This window comes from Hoplias malabaricus, chromosome Y (assembly GCF_029633855.1).
Source record: "Hoplias malabaricus isolate fHopMal1 chromosome Y, fHopMal1.hap1, whole genome shotgun sequence".
Classification (NCBI taxonomy): Eukaryota; Metazoa; Chordata; class Actinopteri; order Characiformes; family Erythrinidae; genus Hoplias; species Hoplias malabaricus.
This window is the reverse complement of record NC_089820.1, coordinates 64584675-64610942: the sequence shown is the minus strand read 5'-3', so window position 1 is coordinate 64610942 and position 26268 is coordinate 64584675. Positions and strand designations below refer to the sequence as shown.

General features: G+C 42.5%; 1 protein-coding gene across 3 annotated transcripts in view; it reads right to left on the bottom strand.

Moving 5' to 3' along the window:
- Positions 1-1427: 1427 nt before the first annotated feature.
- LOC136677914 (septin-4) overlaps positions 1428-26268 on the bottom strand; it is a 49083-nt gene continuing 24242 nt past the window's right edge. The window contains exons 2-11 of one of the 3 annotated variants that reach the window (XM_066655620.1): positions 15641-15737; positions 14910-14996; positions 14630-14753; positions 13421-13555; positions 12190-12307; positions 11975-12097; positions 8646-8742; positions 8254-8416; positions 7545-7644; positions 1428-5429 (exon numbers count right to left, since the gene is read on the bottom strand). In XM_066655620.1, the coding sequence (XP_066511717.1) occupies positions 5361-5429; positions 7545-7644; positions 8254-8416; positions 8646-8742; positions 11975-12097; positions 12190-12307; positions 13421-13555; positions 14630-14753; positions 14910-14996; positions 15641-15737 (1113 nt within the window). In that variant the 3' untranslated portion in view covers positions 1428-5360. Of the gene's footprint in view, positions 5430-6067; positions 7645-8253; positions 8417-8645; positions 8743-11974; positions 12098-12189; positions 12308-13420; positions 13556-14629; positions 14754-14909; positions 14997-15640; positions 15738-26268 lie in introns of those variants that run through there. The other 2 variants (XM_066655621.1, XM_066655619.1) reach the window with 2 other exon arrangements.

The following is a 26268-nucleotide window of genomic DNA, read 5'->3' as shown; positions in this document are numbered from 1 at the left end:
TAACTCACTGAGTCACATTTTCACGATTAGAACCTGCACCACAAGGGGGTGTTTGTCAGTGGTTCATATCGTAGCCACCGTGACAGGAGACGCAAACCAGGGACAGGGATTTTTTCAGATTGTGTCTAACTGTTGTTTTAATTGCCGTATCATTACAAACGTGATAAAGATCCATTGGCAGGGTGATGCCTAGACGGCAGAATTAGAGCAAGGGTCACCTTCACAGATGACTTTGCTGGGTTAAATTTGTTTAGTTTGGATTTTTGAGGCTGGTGTGTTGTGTTTGTGCTGACTTTTGGCTGCGAGTTTATGTCATGTGACTTGGGGGCTGAATAAGGAGAAAATTGTGGCGCAAAACAAGAGACCTTGTCCCACCACCTACACAGATACACAGGGGACAAGGTCATCACTACAGGTCTGTTACTTCAGCTGTGTGTGTGTGTGTGTGTGTAAGTATTTAAAGCTAGAATTAAGAGAATATTTTCCTTCTTTTCAAATTTCAAACACTTTCATAATTGAACACACCATTAAAATGGCTTCAAAATGACATTCACTAGAAAATAATATTTTGACCTTGACCTGTGGAGGTACAATTTTGGAGCTACATTTCCTCTTTTATTTTGGACAGTGACAGTAACATAAAAGTGATGCTCCATTCACCGAGAGCTTCACAATGAACTGATGAAATGCCTCAAGGCCTTCAACGCTAATATTTAACTTGGCAGTTCATGATGTCCAGCTACTGTGAAGCCACAAGGTTTCTTTCTCTTCTGTTTCTCAAATAAACACCCACACCCAGAGCTCTGCGGGATTACATAACGTTTACATAACGTAAAGAATGTAAGAAATACGTGTTATATCAATTGAAGCTATGTTTATGGGTCAAAGAAAGACAACAAAGCAAAAAAAAACTAAAACAAACATGTTCACGGATACTTTGACTTAGTCCATTGCAAAATGACATTCAGGACCTAAACAGAGGATGTGCTGATTTGGTTAAACAATGTACTATAAGATGGATTTCTAAATAAATAAATAAATCACATCCTCGCAACTTTAAATAGCATTTTAAGACGTCGTTTAATTCGCTGAGCTTTTGCACGTTGACAATCCCCAACAAAGATGGGGTGCAGCTTCAAAAAAAAGATCTGAACCCTGAAAGCAAAAGGAAAAATTGAAATGTGGACACTTCCAAGAATCGCTGTTGCAGTTTACACAGTGGAGGACTTTGTTCTGTTGGATGCTCTTTAGCTTGATCGAACGTTTGGAGAGTCTATTACCACGCTCCAGCACAAACGCTACGCTGCAGCAAGAGATTTTAAAAATAACGCGTCTAAATCAGGACTTAATGTGTCTTTATGCTCCACCAGATAAAAGCTATTTTAAAACGGCATTAAATAAGGAAATCGAGTGAGGAAATCAGTGTATATATTTTATTTATTTTAAAGAATATGCTCTAGTCATTTGCAATTTCACAATCAACCATTACACAATATATTTAATGTGTTCATGAAAAACCAAACAAAGACATTTTCATATATTTATATAAAAAATAATTCGGCATTCCCTTTAGGACACAAGACAGAGGATTCGAAAATAACACAACTTCCATTAGAACACAAACCATGGGGCCCAAAGGAAAAATATTCATGAAATAATAATAAAAACAACAATGAAATTTATAATAAAAACAGTTTGAGTCTCTTCTGACCCTGTCCTGTTTATAACGAAAGTAAAGATTCCTTCTCTGCTACAAGTTCACGTTAAATAAATGGATGCAAAAACCCGTGTAAGAACCTATTAAAAATGGCAAAAATAAAAGTGAAAACAAAGCACTGACCAAGATTAAGGGCTTGATTTAAAGGGACGATCAGGGAAGCAGTAATAGAAGCCATGTAAAGTCCCATAGAAGTGTTTTTCTCACAGTGGATGGCTGGAAGATGTTGGCAGTAGCTTTAGAGTTTCTGTTTTAGCAGGTTTTACTACTTTCACATGTAAACGCACAGTTTCATTTAGATTATTTCTAGACCTGTAATTCGAATTTGAGTCTATCTCACTGATACAGACAGCGGAGCAGATTGGAGTGGAGTGTATGGAGTTAAATCAGTGTCACTAGAACCTGAACCTGAAACTGTGATTCTTGAAAAAACGTGTGAAATTTGCTGTTATTTTATCTGTTTAATTGAAAGTTCACAATTTGATTCATTCATTCATTGTCTGTAACCCTTATCCAGTTCAGGGTCGCGGTGGGTCCAGAGCCTACCTGGAATCATTGGGCGCATGGAGGGAATACACCCTGAAGGGGGCGCCAGTCCTTCACAGGTTTTATCATAATTTCAGGTAAAAATAATCCAGGTGCAGAAATACAGATAAAAAACCTTCAGGGAAACATCCAGGGAAATGGGGAAGCACAAATAAACGCAGATTTAATCTCACGCCTCGAATTTCCAGAATTGAAATTTATTTCACAGGATGATTTTTATCCAAAACTTTCAATAAAAAAAATTAAATAACAACCAATTTCACACGCTTTTTTATTTTATGATTATGATTATGATTTTATTTCATGGTTTATGATCTCCGGTTCAGGTTCTAGTGGGGTTCCAGTTCTAGTGAGGTTCAGGTTCTAGTGGGGTTCCGGTTCTAGTGGGGTTCCGGTTCTAGTGAGGTTCAGGTTCTAGTGGGGTTCCGGTTCTAGTGGGGTTCCGGTTCTAGTGAGGTTCAGGTTCTAGTGAGGTTCAGGTTCTAGTGGGGTTCCGGTTCTAGTGAGGTTCCAGTTCTAGTGAGGTTCAGGTTCTAGTGGGGTTCCGGTTCTAGTGGGGTTCCGGTTCTAGAGGTTCAGGTTCTAGTGGGGTTCAGGTTCTAGAGGTTCCGGTTCTAGTGATGTTCCGGTTCTAGTGGGGTTCCGGTTCTAGTGAGGTTCCGGTTCTAGTGAGGTTCCGGTTCTAGTGGGGTTCTGGTTCTAGTGGGGTTCCGGTTCTAGTGGGGTTCCGGTTCTAGTGGGGTTCCGGTTCTAGTGACACTGATTTAACTCCATAGAAGTGGTCATGTTGTGCAGCTCTGAAATGCACTGGTCTTGTGTCTGACATTTTGCCACAAAACATAATAAGCACAGTTAAGGAAAGGACATGTTCCATTAACAGTGAACTCCAGCTTTTCTCAAACTTAAATGCAGCATACGGTGGATCACAACAGACCAATGTCACAAATCCACTGGATTAAAGCACCCTGTGAAACCAGATTTCTTGTCTTTAGATCAGAAACAGTTTGGTGAAGATATAGATCAGTTACAGAGAGCAGTTCTGCAAATATAGCAAACCATATATGTTTGTGTGTGTGTGTGTGTGTGTGTGTGTGTGTATTTTGCCTTTTGAATAAAGGCAGCCAGTAAGATCAAAGTTAATTTACACATATCAGAATGTGGCACATGACTCCACGACTAACTGAACACAACACGCTAAACAATAAACAATAAAGAAAACAGATTTGAGGTTTTGTTGCGACAGTCGCGAGACATTGTTCTGTTCTGTTCAAAGAAAGGTTCTGTCTGTGGTAAGTGACCGTTTGCTGCAGTCGGAGATTAAGTTGAAAAACACTGGAGTGTTCTTTTAACTGTGATATTACTCTATTGTAACACACACCAGGTTCCTAAGGTCAGAGGCCAGACAGTGGCTAGTGTCCTGGGTGTTTACATTGGTTCCAGGATGTTCCTTCTACACACAGATCTCTGGAAGTCGGGTGTGTATGGTCAGTCTTGTCACACACGTTATGAACCAAGGCCTGCGTGCTAATCTCCACATAAGAACTCAGAATATTTCTCAGCCTCGATAACAAAAATATTGCTCTACAGTACTCAGGATTATTTCACTCTTAAGAAAATAAAACAGCATTTTTAAGACGTATGTAAATAAGCCGTTTCTTTTTTGTAGCACTACAAACTAAAGCATGTACTGCGGTACAACAAACGCATCCGTTTAACACAATTGTACAAATAAAAGATGTCGTAGAAAACAATTAAATAATTAACTTAACCCTTGAGTCGTTCTAAAACACTCTGGGGAACGTGTTGTTATTATCACTACGCAGACAAGGTCAAGCACGGAAGGTTACGGGAGGCTGGCTTTTTCGTTTTTCCCTCTGCTTACTGTCCCTAATAAAAATAACACCACAGCACTGGAGTGAGTTGGAGTGAGTAACCACAATGTGGTCATTATCTCTGACAACACCAGAGTGGAAACAGAATGAATTAGTGAATTAGAAAAAGGATTAATCCAGCAGTTTTCAAACCGTTTTAATTTCCTGCAAGGAGCATTTGTATACCCCTCGTGTCGTGGTGTGTTTTGTTATTTTTAATTGAAAAGGGCCACATCCTCTACAGGAATCATATCATTTCTCCGGACTGGTGATCTGATTAGACAACAGGGAGTTTTAAAAGGGGGGCTCTACAACTTCAGACGAGTTTAATTCCAAATATACTCACAGCAGATGCCTGTGCTAACGTAGACCTACACAAAGCAGCACGCTAGTGCGCAGGAATGTTTATGTGCTACTTGGCCACAGTCCATTTGATGAGCTGTGGGCAGAGACAAAAAAACTGATTAAATAAATAAACAAATCACCTTTTGTGGCTTGTTAATGTTCAGTAATGGAACAAGCATCTTTCTAATTTTGATTAGAATCAAACAGACCGTAAATGGAGGTGTATTTAGAATACGTTTGATTACCAGGGACAGTCGTTTCTGTCTTTGCAAAAGTAAAAACGGGTAGAAGCTGAAGCAGCTGCCAACTGCTCTCCGTCCAATTCAGCTTCTGTTTTTCTGTTGACTAAAGGGAAACACAGGAAAATCCCTGTCTCTGGAAACATAGAGTACAGCTGCAGCAATCAGCATCAGGTTCAGAAATGCTGGACTGCACATCTTGCTTCTGGAGTGGCACATGTTTGGCTAGGGAAAGTCTATTGTGATGCTCTAAAAGCATATCTCGAATGCTGAAAAACGTTTGCACAGCACTGTAGGAGTTAAATTAGTTACTTTACCAGGAGGTGAGTGGAATATCTGTCAGGTTTCAAAACTAAATAAGAAGACTCAAAGGATTCAAAGCAAGGGGGGGGGGGATCTAAAGACACCAGTGACAGGTTAGGAGCCTTTCTGAGAGAGAATACAAAACCATTTCACATCGAACCTCTCTGAACGGCTTTAGCGGCAGAGTCTCCACCAGTGAGTGCAGTGCTGTGTGGAGCGATGGCACGTAATGAGACACCCCAGGCATCCAGGAGCTGCAGCATTCTTCATTACAAGGGAAAGAAAACTGTAGGGAGGCTGCTTCAGGCAAAGTCTCAGGACTAGCAGAAGGAGAAGGGGTTAATACGCTTCTTTCTGGGTGTGCATCTGCTCCTGGATCTTCTGCAGCATCTCCTGCATCCGCCGCAGCTGTGAAACAGAGAGGAACAAGAGAGCGGGGCGTCAGTGACGTTAGTGACCTGGACCATCAAAGATGGATCGAAGAGGCTGACGCAGCCGGTCACGTGACTGCGGGGCAAACTCTGAGAGCAGGTCACTGGCCAGACTGAGCGTTTTCACTTCTGCATGACTGCTTCTGTCATTAACCCATGGCATGCCAGCATTGAACTGGCACTGCTTCTACGTTACTTCATACACCCTACGTACAATAAGCAGCACAGGGTTCATGTTCTCCTCTAGTATTTCATTTACATTATATTTGAATTCATACAAACTGCGCTTTTGTGGCGCACTGTTATTGTTTTAAATAGTTTCTTGCCACAGTAATAAAAATCACCCATGTGCAGGTCGCAAAACCTCATAAACCTCATAGGGAAGGAGTTCCAAATGTTGGTTTTGATCAGTTTTTCTTGAATGTGGGGCTCTTCACTTTCACTTTATGAACACTGAACAGGGTTATAGGGTCCTGCTTGTGCACACAAACAACTTCTGCGTATAAATCATGCTGACAGAGGTATGTTTGGAAGATTTTAATCATGACAAATAATAACAGAATATAAACCATCTCAAATAAATAAATAAATAAATAAATATTAAATATGTTGGCAGCATTGTAACTCATTTATGAACCTCATGTTTGGCCGTATATAACTTCATATTAAACCTAGCTGCACATTACTTCTCCAGCCGAAGAACTAATAACTAACAGAATGCTCTTATTTAAATATTCTCTCTGTTAAAAGGTGATCTTCACAACAGTAAATTTACAGGAGAAAGGAAAACCTTGGGAAGTAAACTACTGGTTTAGAGCTGGGGCTGACGTGAGACACAGACGCCAACTCCGTCCGTCCTTTACAGGTTTATACAGTGGAATATCACAAATTAAAATGGGACGTTATTCATTCGGAAGCAGGCAAAGGCAGGTTCCTCAAAACACAGAGAGTGATGAATAATCCTGTTGATCCTGAGCTCATTTTATGTTCTACATATTCCTCAAAAATACAGTAAATAGCTGTAAATAAAGCCACACTGAGCCCCATCAGCTCTCAGTGAAGCATTTGCTGAATATGTTCTTATTTAGAAACATGCATAAGATTAAAATACGTTAGACATGCTCTAGAAAATAAATCAGCGCTAAACTAATATTAAACAGCTCACTGCGCAGCTACCAGCTCCAGAAGTGCATTTCACAGGCATTAAACCCTCCTCCGGATTTTACTGAGGTTTTACCAAAAGACAAAGGGATGTTAGAAACATTAGCAGCATTCAGCTTTAGAGCTTGTGCCGTGGGGTGGGGTTCAGGGCGATTGGTCTTTAGAGTTTATGAGCAAAGTGTAACGGTGATTTAAAGTGCATCACTGCAGATGTGTGCAGGCTTCACAAACTACAAGAAAACACTGGAAACAAGTCAATCAGCAACTACAGAAACGTACACAACATAAGACTGACTCTCACACTCTTGTAGCGTCGAGAACTACTTCAGCAGTGTGTGAGAGTTAAAGGAAAACTCCAGCTTCAGTCACTTACTGATTACTATGAGTTTTGAGGCGACACAGGTTCTGTTCTTTTACTGGAAATCACTGGAATCCCATTAGAAAAATCCCTTGTGAACTGATCTACACAGATCCAGCGGTGAACTAGAAACACCAGGGTCACCTCTTAAAGGGGAATTCCACCACTGTTTTAAATTTCTGACTCAATTTAACTGCAGAAATGTGCACAAAGTCTTTGAGAACGCTCTGATGGAAAATGTATGGATTTTATGTCAATACAATTACAGTGAATTTCTTTATTTACAGCCAGTGGCTCTACATGTGTGTTGCTGATTGTAAAACTGCAGAAAACACGGGACAAACAGGTCACGTGTCAGGCTCTGAATTAAGACTTCCTGTAAAAAACTTCCTGTGAGTGTTAGTGGACTTTTTTGGTGGAATTCTCCTGCGCTGACGCTGGAAGAGATGTTGGTCATGAGCCCTGCGAGTGTGTGTGAGTGTGTGGTTCTGGCTCTGTGTGAGGCTCTGGATGCGGTTGCGTTTCCGGATGGTGAGGTTGATCGTGATTGGTCGGAGAGGGCGGGTTCTGTACCTCCTCGTCTTTCTCCCGGATCAGTTTTTCCGTCTCTGTGTCCGTTACCCCCGGCACCATCGGAATTGGGAAATCTGTGCCGCTCTCTCTGGTTAGTTTACTGCAGGGGGTTAAAAAGAAAACAAACAGGAAGTGTTAGACGTTTTACAGCTTAATCACTGAGAGCCCAAAAATTGCAGGTATAAACATACCATACTAGTGTCGGAACATTGCTGTGGGGTTTCATTGCATTCAGCCACAACAGATCTACTGATATTAAGTTATTAGTTCAGGGACAAAAAAAAAGTCCCTTAAACTCATTCCTAAAGTATGGGATGGTGCAGAAAAACCTTAAAATACAAATTCAAGGTTCACTGGAAATAAAATAACGATTTGAAAACCTATGCACACAACGGCCACTAGATGTCCCCAAATCCTTCACAACGTGTTTCATTAAACACCCTTTAGTGCAAACAACAGAATGTATGCCTTTAAATATATGTATTTTAATCAATTCCCCTTGTGTTTTATTAGTTTAAGTATGTTGTGCAGCGACACACACACTGAAAGTAATAAACCACTTCTGGTGACATTACATTTGAACAACACACAGCTGTAAAATAATGTACTGCTTTTAAAAGTGATCTCTCTTCAGGGTCACTCACAGTTACCTGCGCCTAACCAATGATGGTCACTTCAATATGTGTGTGTGTGTGTGTGTGTGCCGTACTTGCGGTTGCGCTCCTTCACCACCATGCGGGTCATGCTCTGGATGCACTGTGCTCTGTAGTTCTCGTAGTGTGTTTCTCTGGTGACGTCTTTCAGGTCCTGCATGTGTGTTCGTACCAGCATGTTCCTCAACTTCACAAAGTCGCAGTGAGCAGAGTTCTCCACTGAAACACACACACACTTGCTGAATTTGTGTGTAAGAAATTGGAGAGATATAATTTCAGGAGCAATTACATTTAACAATGTAAAATGTATTGTTGTCATATCAATAAAGCAAATCTTGAATTTGGAACTTGTTCTGTATCATTAGAGTAACACCTCATTACTCAGAAGATCATAGAGAACAATCTTAAAGACACAGCGCCATTATAAACAGGCAAAGCCCTAACACACCTTCTACAATGCCCCAAGGATAGAGTCGCCCACGCACTCGTTTACCCTTCGCCTCCACCACCGTGTTACTGCCAATCACAGCAAACGGGATACTCTCCTACAGAGAGAGAGAGAGAGAGAGAGAGAGAACAGGACAGACAGAGAGGGGAAGGAGGGGAACAGAAAGAGAGAGAGAGAAGTTACGAATAATCTGAAGACAAACTAAGGCACTGCAGGGAAGCTGCTGCATTGCAGATACTCTCCCTCTCTGTGTCTCTCTCTCATCCTCCACTCCATGTCCTCACTCCATTTATTCGTCTGCAGCATTAGTGCTATCAAAGGATTTACATCAATAATCCTTATCCACTCAATGGTGCCTTGTGAGGTAGTACAGATTCAGAGGATTTCATACCTCACACAACTAAGGAACCAATTACATCAACTCGGGTGGCGCTTTCACAGATTTGCACGTACTGAATGAGGGCATATGAAGCTGAGCAGTTTTACTGGGAAATATTGAATGAGATATTGTCAGTGACCCTTAAGACACACACAAAATTAGCTGACACCTAGACATTTACACTTTTAGTTACATTAATTACATACTTAATGACAGACTGCACCTTTAATTCATTACACTACTTTTAAATCATTGGACTGCACTTTTAATTCATCAGACTGCACCTTTAATTCATTAGACCGCACCTTTAACTCATTAGACCGCACCTTTAACTCATCAGGCTGCACCTTTAACTCATCAGGCTGCACCTTTAACTCATCAGGCTGCACCCTTAACTCATCAGACTGCACCTTTAATCCATTAGACTGCACCTTTAATTCATCAGACTGCACCCTTAATTCATCAGACTGCACCTTTAATCCATCAGACTGCACCCTTAATTCATCAGACTGCACCCTTAATCCATTAGACTGCACCTTTAATTCATTAGGCTGCACCCTTAATTCATGAGACTGCACCTTTAATTCATTAGGCTGCACCTTTAATCCATTAGGCTGCACCCTTAATTCATCAGACTGCACCCTTAATTCATCAGACTGCACCCTTAATTCATCAGACTGCACCCTTAATTCATCAGACTGCACCTTTAATCCATCAGACTGCACCTTTAATCCATCAGACTGCACCTTTAATCCATCAGACTGCACCTTTAATTCATTAGGCTGCACCTTTAATCCATTAGGCTGCACCCTTAATTCATCAGACTGCACCCTTAATTCATCAGACTGCACCCTTAATTCATCAGACTGCACCCTTAATTCATCAGACTGCACCTTTAATCCATCAGACTGCACCTTTAATCCATTAGACTGCACCTTTAATCCATTAGACTGCACCCTTAATTCATTAGACTGCACCTTTAATTCATTAAACTGCACCTTTAATTCATTAGACTGCACCCTTAATTCATTAGACTGCACCTTTAACTCATTAGACTGCACCTTTAATTCATTAGACTTCACCCTTAATTCATTAGACTGCACCTTTAATTCATTAGACTGCACCTTTAATTCATTAGACTGCACCCTTAATTCATTAGACTGCACCTTTAATTCATTAGACTGCACCCTTAATTCATTAGACTGCACCTTTAACTCATTAGACTGCACCTTTAATTCATTAGACTTCACCCTTAATTCATTAGACTGCACCCTTAATTCATTAGACTGCACCCTTAATTCATTAGACAGCACCTTTAATTCATTAGACTGCACCCTTAATTCATTAGACTGCACCCTTAATTCATCAGACTTCACCCTTAATTCATTAGACTGCACCCTTAATTCATTAGACTGCACCCTTAATTCATTAGACTGCACCCTTAATTCATCAGACTGCACCCTTAATTCATTAGACTGCACCCTTAATTCATCAGACTGCACCTTTAATCCATCAGACTGCACCTTTAATCCATCAGACTGCACCTTTAATTCATTAGACTGCACCCTTAATTCATTAGACTGCACCCTTAATTCATTAGACTGCACCTTTAATTCATCAGACTGCACCTTTAATCCATCAGACTGCACCTTTAATCCATCAGACTGCACCTTTAATTCATTAGACTGCACCCTTAATTCATTAGACTGCACCTTAATTCATCAGACTGCACCCTTAATTCATCAGACTGCACCTTTAATCCATCAGACTGCACCTTTAATCCATCAGACTGCACCTTTAATTCATTAGACTGCACCCTTAATTCATTAGACTGCACCCTTAATTCATTAGACTGCACCTTTAATTCATGAGACTGCACCCTTAATTCATTAGGCTGCACCCTTAATTCATTAGGCTGCACCCTTAATTCATTAGGCTGCACCCTTAATTCATCAGACTGCACCCTTAATTCATCAGACTGCACCTTTAATCCATTAGACTGCACCCTTAATTCATTAGACTGCACCTTTAATTCATTAGACTGCACCTTTAATTCATCAGGCTGCACCCTTAATTCATTAGACTGCACCCTTAATTCATCAGACTGCACCTTTAATCCATCAGACTGCACCTTTAATTCATTAGACTGCACCCATAATTCATTAGACTGCACCCATAATTCATTAGACTGCACCCTTAATTCATTAGACTGCACCTTTAATTCATGAGACTGCACCCTTAATTCATTAGGCTGCACCCTTAATTCATTAGGCTGCACCCTTAATTCATTAGGCTGCACCCTTAATTCATCAGACTGCACCCTTAATTCATCAGACTGCACCCTTAATCCATTAGACTGCACCCTTAATTCATTAGACTGCACCTTTAATTCATCAGGCTGCACCCTTAATTCATCAGACTGCACCCTTAATTCATTAGACTGCACCCTTAATTCATTAGACTGCACCTTTAATCTATTAGACTGCACCCTTAATTCATTAGACTGCACCTTTAATTCATTAGACTGCACCTTTAATTCATTAGACTGCACCCTTAATTCATTAGACTGCACCTTTAATTCATTAGACTGCACCCTTAATTCATTAGACTGCACCTTTAATCTATTAGGCTGCACCCTTAATTCATTAGACTGCACCTTTAATTCATTAGACTGCACCTTTAATTCATTAGACTGCACCTTTAATTCATTAGACTGCACCCTTAATTCATTAGACTGCACCCTTAATTCATTAGACTGCACCTTTAATTCATTAGACTGCACCTTTAATTCATTAGACTGCATCCTTAATTCATTAGACTTCACCTTTAATTCATTAGACTGCACCTTTAATTCATTAGACTGCACCTTTAATTCATTAGACTGCACCCTTAATTCATTAGATCGCACCCTTAATTCATTAGACTGCACCCTTAATTCATCAGACTTCACCTTTAATTCATGAGACTGCACCTTTAACTCATGGTCTTGCTGTTTGAAGTCCTCGTCCTCGTCTGAATCGCAGTCTGGAAACTGGTAGATTTTGATGCCGTACTGTTCGATCTCCTCTCGAATCTGCAGGACACAGGAGAATAAAATTGTTAACATGGAACTCTGAGATCAGAGATGTATTTATATATTTATAGTGTTCCAGTTTGATGACTTGCCTTGATTTTCTTTTTCTTGACCTCACTGGGAGTGAGCGTGTCTGCTTTGGCCAAAACAGGAACGATATTGACCTTCTCATGCAGGGCTTTCATGAACTCAACATCTAAAGGTCTGAGACTGAGCACAAAAGACCCATGCCATTAAATGCACACATATTTAATATACACTGATCTGCAATAACAATGATCTTCACTGATCATCAAAACAGACCAAACACTATTTAACTAAAACACCATTGGTTACAAGAATCAAGCCAAATCCTAAGAAGAAATCACATAAACATGAATGCAACCTGAAGTCAAAATCAGTGCTGATACCTGGGAAAGAAATGTAAGTGTCTGGTCCAAAGATGTTTTGTTCTGTTCCGGTTTCATCTTAGATTAAAGCTCTCTGATGTTTTAGACCAGGATTACGGTCTGTAATTGAACACCTAAATGGACTTCTAAGTGTTTGTAATGTAGCGGTCAGTGAGAGGAAGCATGGGGCAGGTAGTTGTACTAAAGCAGACACTGAGTACAGAGCTGAATGGATGTTTTTGAAATAGATCCTAATCGCTGAGTCATTTTCTGGTTTGGGGGAAAACTGCAGAGGAAGGTGAACCCCTCAGACTGGTGTACTGACTCAAAACGTCCAGCAGAGGGCGAGCGGGAACAACAGCTGAAGGAGTTGATGTGGAATATGGGGATCTCAGGGGGTTAAGGAGTCCTTAATTAACATTTTTAAAAAGCCTCCAATTTTTTTTCTTTTATATGGGTGCAAGTTATAGTGTCATAGTAACCGGAAACCTTACAGTTTTCAACAAAATAAACACCTAAATGCAAAATCAGTGTTTCATTTCACTGTTTTACCCTCAAAATGGTTAAGTCCTGCTTTTATTTTTCTAAACTAGCCACTGCTCTCTCACTGTAGTGAATCTTGCTCCCGTTTGCTCTTCTGGAGAAACAGCAATGGTTTTCTCACTCCTAACTGCTTTAGCGCTCCTCCAAAAGGCTGAGCTTTTAAATTCAGTTTTTCTATCTCACGTATCATGGACAGAGGTTATGTTGGTGGTGTTTTACTATTATTATTATTATTATTATTTTACTTAGAATTTTAAATAGCACATACGCGTATGGTGTGATTGATCCAGTTATATATTTAAATCCTTCCGCCGGTGAACGGTGAGGGCACGCCAACGGTTATTTCTCTTATTAGGAGATAAACGCAGTGTGTGTGTGTGTTTTCGCTCACCCATGACCAAAGGGGGAGATGAAGTACAGACAGCAGTGTACGCGGTTGTCCTGAATGTTCTTACGGTTCAGGCCACTCTCGTCTCTGAAATACTGCTCAAACTGCTGGTCAATGTAGTCCGCCACCGACTTCCAGCTGAGGGAATAAACACAACACACCTCAGATAGAGAACTACATTTCCCACAATTCCTTCAGTCAAACCCTAGATGCTACAATTAGCAGCTAATTTCTCGCTTTTTTTCATGATTACAATTTCTGACATAAATTGAAAGTAGCTGGGCGTTTATACTGACTGCAGTGTTGTGTACATTCAGACTATGTGACCGACACTGTCATATAAAAAAAGGTCTATTACATTAGGTACATTAGTGTCACTAATGTTTCAAACAGTATAAATGTACTTTTAAAGGTACAGCAGTGGAGTTAATGTCCAGTTTTGTTCCCTAAATGTATATTACATTCTCTTCTGCAGAAAGAAAGGGAATATTTGTAATATTTTATCATAGAACTGTGTAAAATATTAAAATATAATAAAAGCCCTATGGGCGGCATGGTTGCGCGGCAGGTAGGTGTCACAGTCACACAGCTCCAGGGACCTGGAAGTTTTGGGTTCCCGCTCTGGGTGACTGTCTGTGAGGAGTGTGGTGAATGAATATAAGTCCTGGAGATGAAATGGAACGTATAAAATCATCACCATTTTATAATCGACAGTTAATATTGAATATGGTAGAATTATGCTCACTAACAAAGTACTGAATATGTTCAAAGCTGACAGATTTTTCTGAGATTGTGTGAGTTATAGATCCTCCACCTGAGTGTTGAAATCATAAAGTGGAGTTGGCTTTGTGTGTTGTAAATGTATGACCCTCAGTAACCAGCCCTTCTGTATAATATTTACTATTATATTTATCTGTATAATATTTAATATTTATATGTACTATATTCCACTGTATAATTTATTTAGAAATTCACTGGACATTACAGTGTAATCCTCTCTGTGATATGGCCCCAGCACTGTCTGTGGAGCAGTGTAACTGCGTACTCGTGAGTGATGGAGCTCCATCCAGTTCTTTAGGACAATATGAAGCAGTGCTTTGATCCAGAACTAATCATCAGCACCAGCACCTGACCTCATTTATGCTCAGAATAAATATCTTTCATATGTGACTTCTAAATCTGTTTTGTTGAACAGGAACGTGCTCAGCGTACCACTCCGTGTTGTTGACCGCGTCTCCAAACCCTGGTGTGTCCACTATAGTGAGTTTCAGTTTGACACCTTTCTCTTCGATGTCCACTGTGTGTTTGGTGATCTCCACTGTCTGAGTGATCCTCTCTGTGGAGAAAAATCAAGACAGATGACACAGAATTGAACACAGAATCTTTTCGTGCTCAGGAAATACAATATCTTTTGTCTCCAAAATTGTAACTTTTACAGTTACAGATAAGTACAGATAAGGGAATAACACACGTCCAAAGGGTTTAAACTTACCTTCAGCATTGAGCAGTTTTCTGTCTTTGTAGAGATCTGTGAGGAAGAGACTGTTGACCAGAGTGGACTTTCCCAAGCCAGACTCACCTGTGTGTGTGTGTGTGTGTGTGTGTGTGAGAGAGAGAGAGAGAGAGAGAGAGAGAGAGAGAGAGTAAAAAAAAAGTATTGTTATTCTAGTAACAAGTCAGGCAGGATTTCATACATCATTAGGGGGTGGGGCTGTCCAGCTGCAGGTGAGTGGCAGTGGGATGGGTGGAGATAGAGGGGGAGACTAATCACATATTAATAGATCTATGTTTACTGGATGAAAGCGTATGGAGGTGTAGAGTTACAGCTAAGACACATTCAAGGCCAGCAGGTGGTCTCACGAATATCCCCTAAGCACTAAGCATACACTTCTCACAAGCGCCCTTCAGACCACACTTTCCAGAAGGCTGTTACCCACAATCCTCTGCAGGCCAGTGATATTTCACACAATATACAATTAGAAAAGCCAGCAGTGAAAGTTGAGGATACAAACGTTACTGTTCTGTCTTTTTCTTTGTTAAATTTAAGCTCAGAGTCCAGATTAAAATCCTTAGTCGCATGTGGAAAATGTCCATGCTGTGTTTTCAAGCTTTGATGCTTTGAACGCTTATTGCCCTATTATTCCCCCTTAGACAACATGACAAAGTGTGTACTTCACAGAAGGGCTTAGGCTTTAGTGTATTGGGACAGAGCCAAAGTCTTACCTGCTACCATTAGCGTGAAGTCAAAGCCCTTTTTCACAGATTTGCGGTGCACTTGATTTGGCAAAGTGGCGAACCCCACATACTCTTTATCCTGGTCCTACAGAGAGAGAGAGAGAGAGAGAGAAGTACACACAATAAATGACCTTTATATCAAGCCATTTTAAAGGTCCAGTCAGCTCCTCACAGCTCGGAGCTCAGTCTGAATTCCATAAAGTCTGAGAAGAAAGAGGAATTTCTAAAACTACACAACAGTTATTATTTAAAGCTCAGCAACATTCAAAACACAAGATCCCGTGTCTGTTCAGTGAGCCGTACACTTAAACAAACCCTGTCAGAGCCAAGACACATTTCCAGAGTTTGTTTCTCTACGGTTGGTAAACCGATGGTGACAGACTCGGCTTGATGAAAAGAGGTTTGTGAAACACAAAGAGGCAGCCACCTTTAATTTAGACCAAATTACAAGCCTGCAGTGGACCACCAGCGCTTTACACATATGGACCCTACAGCCTTCGAGAGCCAGCTTCAAAGATCCAAACCCAAACTGCTCTGTCCCCGAACTGAAGGCATACATTAAATACGGTTAACGGGTTCTCGGATGCAGATGGATCCATTTTACTTCTCATCCTGTCGTCAGAGCCCTGTGTTTGGGCTCATTCTAGGCCTAATTTTGCAAAACTAAACACACAGTCGACAATATAAAAACCCAAGTCCTGTTATCACAGACCTCCATCAGAAATCACACAACAAGAAGTGACACATGTTACAACAACTAGCTGGGAAACGTTAGCCATCTACACTGCGTCTGGCTGAGCTGAGGCTAATCTCAGACTCTGGAGCTTGTCCCTGTGGGGGTCCTGACCATTGAAAAACAAGGGGAAAGGGGATAAGAAAATATGCTGAAACACAGATGGACTACAACTGTCTGTAACTGTAAAACTACAAAGAGCTCCTGTGTGGTCAGTGGAACTGATTAAATGGACCATGAGTGTAGAAAGACTGTAAGTGTTCTATGACGTAAGATATCACCAGTCATTTGGAGTGCTCTGATGTTAAAGGCACGATGTTGTGGTACAACGCGTCAGTGAAAGTGTAAATCTGAGTTTGCGTCACGCTACAGCGATCAGGTCTTGTGTCTGGCTTAAATGTGTTAAAGAGGGTGAGCCTCCTGTGCTTCTCCGAGTCAGGCCCTGCGTTCGGACCCCAGCATTACCTCACAGGAGTCATACGGGTCAAAACGGCCCCATGGACTTTTCGGTCTGGAGGGGCTGAGGGGAGACGGCAGGCTAGACTCTACACTGCTTCGCTGGACGACGTTCCTCTGGTCGTTCTCTAAACCCCCAGGGGCTCTGCGTCCAGCAGGAGGTCGTAAAAAGGTGGGCGTCCCCGGGGCATGGGGGCTTTCCATATCCTCGCTCTCACTGTCAACCGCTGCCCCATGATGGGAGACCAAGGGGCCCTCTCTTGGGGGCTGATGTCTCATTATGTTCTCCAGCTCAGAGTCCTCAGAGTCTTCCTTAGAGTGGCTGGAGGTCTGAGTGGGTTAGGACCAGGTTAAGTTCAGGTTTGGGGTTTAGGATCAGGTAGGATGGGGGAACGACACAGAGCGAGGGAGAGTGGCGATGGGAAAAGGAGGATTACAGAAAGAGAGAAAGAGAGAAACACTTTGTTTAGAGAGCATACACAAAGAGAAAGAAAAGTCTACAAATATCACACTGGATTTGCTGGTGTAGAAGCGTGTGTGGGTCAGAGGGTTCCAAATAGTTATACAGAATAGTTGATAAGAAATGAACATTTGTTGATTTCTTAGTTTGTGTTAGTTTAGGGACGCCGGCCTTATGCTGGACAGTGGAGATTTATGTGGAGTTTAGCCTACAGAACCCAACACAGACTGGGCATTACTGACAGCTGCAAACGCCCACAGTCTGAAAACAGGGGGAACATTCATTCATTCATTGTCTGTAACCGCTTATCTAGTTCAGGGTCACGGTGGGTCCAGAGCCTACCTGGAATCATTGGGCGCAAGGCGGGAATACACCCTGGAGGGGGCGCCAGTCCTTCACAGGGCGAAACACACACACAAATTCACTCACACACTCACACCTTTGGACACTTTTAAATTGCCAATCCGCATACCAACGTGTGTTTTTGGACCATGAGAGGAAACCGGAGCACCCGGAGGAAACCCACACAGACACAGGGAGAACACACCACACTCCTCACAGAGAGTCACCCGGAGGAAACCCACGCAGACACAGAGAGAACACACCACACTCCTCACAGACAGTCACCCGGAGGAAACCCACGCAGACACAGAGAGAACACACCACACTCCTCACAGACAGTCACCCGGAGGAAACCCACGCAGACACAGGGAGAACACACCACACTCCTCACAGACAGTCACCCGGAGGAAACCCACGCAGACACAGGGAGAACACACCGCACTCCTCACAGACAGTCACCCGGAGGAAACCCACGCAGACACAGGGAGAACACACCACACTCCTCACAGACAGTCACCCGGAGGAAACCCACGAGGACACAGGGAGAACACACCACACTCCTCACAGACAGTCACCTGGAGCGGGACTTGAACCTAAAAACCTCCAGGTCCCTGGAGCTGTGTGACTGCGACACTAGATTTTGTGCCACCGTGCCGCCCCTAGTGGTAACATGTAGGGGTAGCCTCCAAGGGCTTAAATGCATGTACATACATATAGTGTATATTGAAATTAGTGTTAATGGGTGTAAAAATGTTGTAATTACCTTCTATTTAGGAAAACAGTCCAACTTTTACACAATTACAGAGGCTCTTTGATTTATGATGGAGATACAGTCCTTTAAACCCGTCGTAAGGTGAATGTATCACTAACTAAGTAGTTTTATATGATGTGACAGACAGAGGGCGCTGCTGCAGGGATTCTACGTAAATTAAAATGTCAAAATTCTGAAAGTTGTTTGTGCTGAATTTGTTTTAATGTTTATTATCAGAGTCCAATCATACATTTGTAAATTGATCCATCATATTTTGATGAGCACCTGTACATTTTAGGCAAAAACATTTAATTACTAAATCATTTTTAGGCTGTTATTATTAATTATAGCTTTATTATTGTGGTAAACACACACCTGTTTGATATGATTTTAAAGTAACAAAAGTCTTGTGCTTTTACATATCCCCCCCCAGTGCAGGACAAACATAAAGAACAGTGTACGGGTTAAAGGACGCGTCAATGGAGGACGGCTTGGCGATATCAAAGTGATGTATTGCTCTTTAAGTGCGTCCAGACATGAGTCTGTCCACACCACGCACTCAGCATTCGCAGATGCTTCCCTGGATGAAAAAACATTAGCAGGTGTCGATTGAAAGTGCACACGTGGCACACACACGCAGCAGACTGGGCCGAGCTCTGAGACAGAACTGGACCTAAAGAGGGGTTTTTAAATCAGACTTCTGCAGTTCAGCTCCTTTCAAATTCAGTTTAATTCCAAGCGGTTTTCCAGCTGGAGTCACAAAGCATCTGGAGTCAGAAATCCAGGGTGAGTAATCTCAGAGTGACAAGAGCAAATAAAACCACAGAGAGGAACTGAGTAGGGATTTTGCCGGCTGTGAATCGTTTGTGTTTGTGTTTTGTGAACATGCTCCAACATACAGCACTGTGCAGTTTTAGACACCTGTGAAAATTAGATTAAAAAAGCTAGTTACTCGAGCAGTAAGAGTTTATTTACTCATAAACACAACCCCATTTTCCAGTGAGTGTGATATTGTATGTGAATGTTTAACTTTTTCCACATCTCTCCTTGTGACAGTCTCGAATTATTTGAGGTTATCATTCATTCATTCATTATCTGTAACCCTTATCCAGTTCAGGGTCGCGGTGGGTCCAGAGCCTACCTGGAATCATTGGGCGCAAGGAAGGAATACACCCTGGAGGTGGCGCCAGTCCTTCACAGGGCAACACACACTCACTCATTCACTCACACACTCACACCTACGGACACTTTGGAGTCGCCAATCCACCTACCAATATGTGTTTTTTGGACTCTGGGAGGAAACCGGAGCACCCGGAGGAAACCCACGCAGACACAGAGAGAACACACCACACTCTTCACAGACAGTCACCCGGAGGAAACCCACGCAGACACAAGGAGAACACACCACACTCCTCACAGACAGTCACCCGGAGGAAACCCACGCAGACACAGAGAGAACACACCACACTCCTCACAGACAGTCACCCGGAGGAAACCCACGCAGACACAGGGAGAACACACCACACTCCTCACAGACAGTCACCCGGAGGAAACCCACGCAGACACAGGGAGAACACACCACACTCCTCACAGACAGTCACCCGGAGGAAACCCACGCAGACACAGGGAAAACACACCACACTCCTCACAGACAGTCACCCGGAGGAAACCCATGCAGACACAGGGAGAACACTGAGGTTATCATCCAATCCCTAATTTTAGCCGTTAATAAATACTTCATTGTGTTAAATCAAGTGTGATGTTGATTTAACAAATCAATACCATCAAAGAGACAGAAATAAGATTAAATCAGCTGGCGTTCCTTTCTCAAAATAATGTTTTATGAGGAATGCTGCGCAGTTAGGTTTGTCCAAGGTGTTCCTCAATTCCTGAACCCATTACATCACCTTGGATACTTCTATCTTGACTGGTTTCTGCGGGAGTGTTTTAGCCAAGCTAACCTACAATAACATTTGTCCATCGGTCATTATTCAACTTTCAGTTCTGCTTTCACTCTGTTGGTTCAGTTTAAAACTTCCACTCTCAGGTTTATTCTCACTCTTGTATCTTCACGTTTTCACTTTCGTTTGACCCAAAACCTTCAGCAAAGCTCCTGGTTGATGGGGGTTTGAATTGTTAACTTAACATTTGCGTTCTGCTTTTCCCCAGAAGAGTGAAGGACGTGGTCAGACAGTGCAGGTGTGTGGATGCTGTCCACACCAAGAGTTATGAAAGTGTGAGTGGTACCTGATCAGCCTCAACCTCCCTGGGTTCAGGAGACACTGGAAAGGAGTCCTGGTCATCAGATGGACAGTCTGCCTCATGGTCACTGTCCTCCATTGCTACTGGAGCTACTGTACAATCTGCCTTCTCCGACCACAAAGGGACACACGTTGAAGGCAAAGGGTTGGGAAGGAAGAGGAGGATGAGGGTGGTTCCATTGAACGAGGCAAGTGTGAAGCCAGGGTAAGGTAGAGAGAGTGTGACAGAGGCCCCGTTACATCGTGGCACGGGAAGAGGAGAAAAAACAAAGATGTGAAATGATTAAATCAGCTGTGTGGAGCAGAAAAAGTCAGGTCTGGATCAGTGACAACTGGAAATTACAATGGGTAGAGGATGCCAGAGAACGCAATAGAGGAAGCCGTCTGCCTGAGTGCAAGCGGTCGTCTTCAATTTCACTCAGAAGCCCAAGATATTCAGAGTGGATCTGGACACAGCAGATATATCTTCAATGTCTAAAAGATCATTTTATTTGCTGTTGGTATAAAACAATGTTTTTATAAAAAAACAAAGCTCTGCCATTTGAGCGTGAGGTCAGACTGAAGGAGTTGTCTTGTCGAAATGCACATAAGAAAGAGGACATCTACGCTGTAGATCTACGCTTAACATTTTCAGGCTCTGAGAAAAAGTCAAGTGTACTTTATTAGACAGGGTCAATAAAACGTGGTATGACACTGCTAGATACACAGGACATTAACCACGAATGTGCTCTTCTAATGTGACTGCTCACTGTTAGGGAAAATCGGTGACACTATTAAATAGACAGTGGTGGTACTTAAAAACAATGGTTAACCACGATTTAACCCTTATCAATATTAGATAAAAACTGTGAAGACAAATACATTCACTACAGGGCGCCAGACGGTCCGTCAGTTGTGGTTGTGGTCATGTCCAAAGAGCAGTGTCTGGCTGCTTCTGATTGGTCAAAATCTGTTAAGATCTTCAAACTGTTAAGACATTGTTGAAAATGCAGGCAAGGGTTAAACCTGCAGCTCAGAGATTCGACTAACGTAATTACCCATTAAAGATCACAAATCGCCACACTTTCAACACAACAGACGTACAAAACCAGAAACTAGATCTAAAACCTAAGTAGACAGTGTGGTCTTGTTTTTAATAACGGTTCCAGGGCTGAAAGGAGGCAGGAAATGATCAGTCCTCACAGGGGGCACTGACCTGTTTTCAGCTCCACAGAATCAATGTCTAATCTGTTTACCAAAGTGCTGCCGTGGCCTATTTTAGCACAACAGCCAATAGTGTGATCACAGACCTTTATAAAATCTCTTTAAAACAAAGTGAGGTGGAAATACACTACTGCACGCTGTGTGTCCCCTGTGACAACGTCCAAAAGGGCATCCAGCCTACTTCGCCGCTCAGCTGGAAATAGAACCATGCTTTTTAATCCTTGATAAACCTGGAGAGTGGGTTCCTCTCCGCTTTCTCGAGGTGAATAAAGTCTGCATCACATCCAGTAATCTCACAAGACAAGAAAGAGAGAGAGAGGAAGGTCTACAGACACCTTCTGCCAATCTACAACTTCACATACCCTCTCCCAATCGCAACTCACCTGTGGAACCTCTGGCAAAATTAAACCAATGGAATTTCCTGCCTCCGCGGACCCAGCTCCACATTCCCTCGCTCTTCCAAACTCATTCAGCCTTTTATACCATCTCTGACTGGGTCGCAGTGTCCTTCAGCCTCATTGAGCTGCCATCGTGCCTGAGGGATCCAATCAGAACCAGCATCCACAGCCACTGAATGCAGGGGACAGAATTCCAGGCCAAATCCGGCAAGTTTTCCATTTCCTGAGTTACTATACAAGCTCCCTGCACTCCATATTGATAGAAAACAATTAGGGATGCACCGATATTGAAACTTTGGGGCTGATACAATAACCAATAATTAGCACCTTGGTGTAGCCCAGGGGTCTGCAACCTTTACCACTCAAAGAGCCGTTTGGACCCGTTTCACACAGTAAAAAAAACACTGGGAGCCACAAAACCCTTTTGAAATACTAAATGAAATAACACTGAAATAACAGTTTTTTTTGCCTTTGTGCTCTGTATAAACAAACTACACTGTGTTACATTTATGAAATCAACGAACGACTGCAGAGAAAATGAAATAACATTTCTGCATTCAACAAAACATTTTTAACTCCGAAAAAAACACGTCGGGTTGAAGTTTAAGTAAAACTAGAGGTCTGCATTTCCAGAAGGAAACGCGAGATGTTGCGCCGCCTAAACCCCCGCCCCCCGATCCGCGTCTTTCCCGCTTAAAGCGAGGCCCTCGATACGGTAAACCCGCGTGGGTCACTAGGCGACGCTTATGGTGAAGGAGTTTACTGCTAAGCTGTCGGTAGTGGGATGTTAAGAGAGCACTCTCCCACAGCAGTTTACATTGGACTCTATGGAGCTCTGTAGGGTGTGAATAGAAAACGATACATTTTGAATTCCACCTTTAAAAACAATTCCACCTTAAGAAACCCAGAACTGTATTGAAATGTCCACATCACAGGCCAAAAGAGTCTTAAAAGCAAAAAAAGATGGCCAATACATTTTAAATACCACCTTAATAAAAATTCCACCTTAAGAAACCCACAGTTGTATTGACACGTCCACCTTTAAAAATGACCACTTGAAATAAAGCTTAAAATGTCGAAAAGACAGGCAGTATATTGTGAATGAGGTATTCTTAAAAAATTCCACCTTAAGAAACCCTGGATAATTAAGACGTCCCCCTTAAAAATGACCTTTAAAGTGTTACAGACTGCCTGTGTATTTCTGTGGCCCTCACAGCTCTTCCCCTCAGTCTCTGACTCTGCCCCTCCCCCTCCCCCCTCTCTGTCTCTCACACGCACGCTCACAGAATACAACTGACAGACTCAGGATTCAATGAATTTCGACCGGGGGGACCCTTCAAAAAATGACCCGTAGCTCGAAAACTTTTCCCAACCAAAATTGAACGAAGCATACCGTAGCGACAAGGAGAGTCTGGCGCTCGAGATGGTGTAAAAATTTTTTCAGTTTGAGCGAGAATTGATGGTGTAAAAATGAGTTAAAAAAGGGCAAATTTGAGAAAATTTGGCTTTCTGAAAATACATTGAACTCTATGGGAGCCGAAACGTCCTACTGCCAAACAAATCTTCATAACTCCAGAACCGTATCTTCAAATGATTTCAAATCTACATATTTTAGAAAGGAGAAGTTTCTCTACCATTTGAAAGTAAAATGAAGTCTGTAGGTGAAAGTATAAGGAAGTTATGGCAAAATGTTCGGCTAAAAGTTGAATATCGAAAAAGGACAGGCATATTCATTTCAATGTATTCCTATGGGAGCGTACCCACCCTCCGAACAAATGCTTATAGCTCAGAAATGCTATCCCAAATGGCTAAACTGCATATACCGTTGCGACAAGGAGAGTCTAAGGAAGAAGCTGGTATAAAAAATTAGCAGTTTGAGCGAGAATTGACCGTGTTATGACGAGTTAAAAACAGGAGAAAAATTTAGAAACCGCACTCTGAGCCGCTCCAAAAATACATTGAACTCTATGGGAGCCAAAACCCTCCCTAGTGCCGAACAAAAATTCATAACTCAAAAAACGTATTTTCGATTATGTTCAAATTTACAGATGCTAGAAAGGACAAGTTTATCTACCATGTAAATTTAAATGAAGTTTCTAGGTGAAAGTATGAGGACGTTATGGCGAATTGTTCGGCTGAAAAGTGAAAAAACGGTTTTGGCCAGTGAACCCAGAGTGTCTATGATGTCACCCACTCTAAATGTCTTCCATACAAGTGAATGGAGGGATATTCAAGGCGGAATAGAAAGAGAGGGATGAGTGCGAGAGGTCCAAAAACGGAAGTGACGGGTCACGGTGCGCCCGGGTCCGACCGTCTGAAATCTCGTGTCCGTAGCTTGAAAATTGACCGAGTTAGAGCAGTTCGAAAATTAATTCCATAGAAATGACTGGGGAAAAACGGAGCGATAAACGAGTGTAGCGGACGAACGAGTGCGGGTATCGGAAAGCTGTATACAAGCCCACATCGTCGCTATAGGACGCACGATTTCCAGGTGGAACGGAGTCGATAGCTCGAAAGCTGCGGGACTAGTTAGGCGGACAAGGAAACGCGGAATAATAATAATAATAATAATAATAATAATAATATGACTTAAGAAGAACAGTATATTGCGCGCTGCTGAAGCAGCTTGCGCAACATAACTAGGCGACGCTTATGGTGAAGGAGTTTACTGCTAAGCTGTCGGTAGTGGGATGTTAAGGGAGCACTCTCCCACAGCAGTTTACATTGGACTCTATGGAGCTCTGTAGGCCGTGAAAGGAAAACGGGGTCAAAGGTCATGAAGCGGGTGGGCTATCGGCCCATAAATTCACGTGGTGGGACCGTGGACTCTCGGGTCTGCCCGTTTGAATTCTGGTGTCTCTAGCTCGAAAACTGACCGTGTGACAGCAGTTTTAAAGTTTGACAAAAGTTTATGGACATTTTTCCATTCATTCCTATGGGAGAAAAGATGAAACTTCAAATGCTTACTGTGCGAAAACTATGTAACTTTTCCAAAAGCTGTATACAAGCCCGCATCCCACAGGGCAGCTCTACGAGACAAACTTTGAACGGAGTCGATATCTCGAAAACTGTGGGCGGAGTTAACCGGACAAGAATGAACGATCCTCAGAATGAAGGGCAGCAAACGTAACACTAGAGGTCTGCATTTCCAGGAGGAAACGCGAGATGTTGCGCCGCCTAAACCCCCGTCCCCCGATCCGCGTCTTTCCCGCTTAAAGCGAGGTCCTCGATACGGTAAACCCGCGTGGGTCACTAGGCGACGCTTATGGTGAAGGAGTTTACTGCTAAGTTGTCGGTAGTGGGATGTTAAGAGAGCACTCTCCCACAGCAGTTTACATTGGACTCTATGGAGCTCTGTAGGTCGTGAAAGGAAAACGGGGTCAAAGGTCATGAAGCGGGTGGGCTATCGGCCTATAATTTCACGTGGCAGGACCGTGGACTCTCGGGTCTGCCCGTTTGAATTCTGGTGTCTCTAGCTCCAAAACTGACTGTGTGACAGCAGTTTTAAAGTTTGACAAAAGTTTATGGACATTTTTCCATTCATTCCTATGGGAGTTAAGATGAAACTTCAAATGCTTACTGTGCGAAAACTATGTAACTTTTCCAAAAGCTGTATACAAGCCCGCATCCCACAGGGAAGCTCTACGAGACAAACTTTGAACGGAGTCTATATCTCGAAAACTGTGGGCGGAGTTAACCGGACAAGAATGAACGATCCTCAGAATGAAGGGCAGCAAACGTAACACTAGAGGTCTGCATTTCCAGGAGGAAACGCGAGATGTTGCGCCGCCTAAACCCCCGTCCCCCGATCCGCGTCTTTCCCGCTTAAAGCGAGGTCCTCGATACGATAAACCCACGTGGGTCACTAGGCGACGCTTATGGTGAAGGAGTTTACTGCTAAGCTGTCGGTAGTGGGATGTTAAGAGAGCACTCTCCCACAGCAGTTTACATTGAACTCTATGGAGCTCTGTAGGCCGTGAATGGAAAACGGGGTCAAAGGTCATGAAGCGGG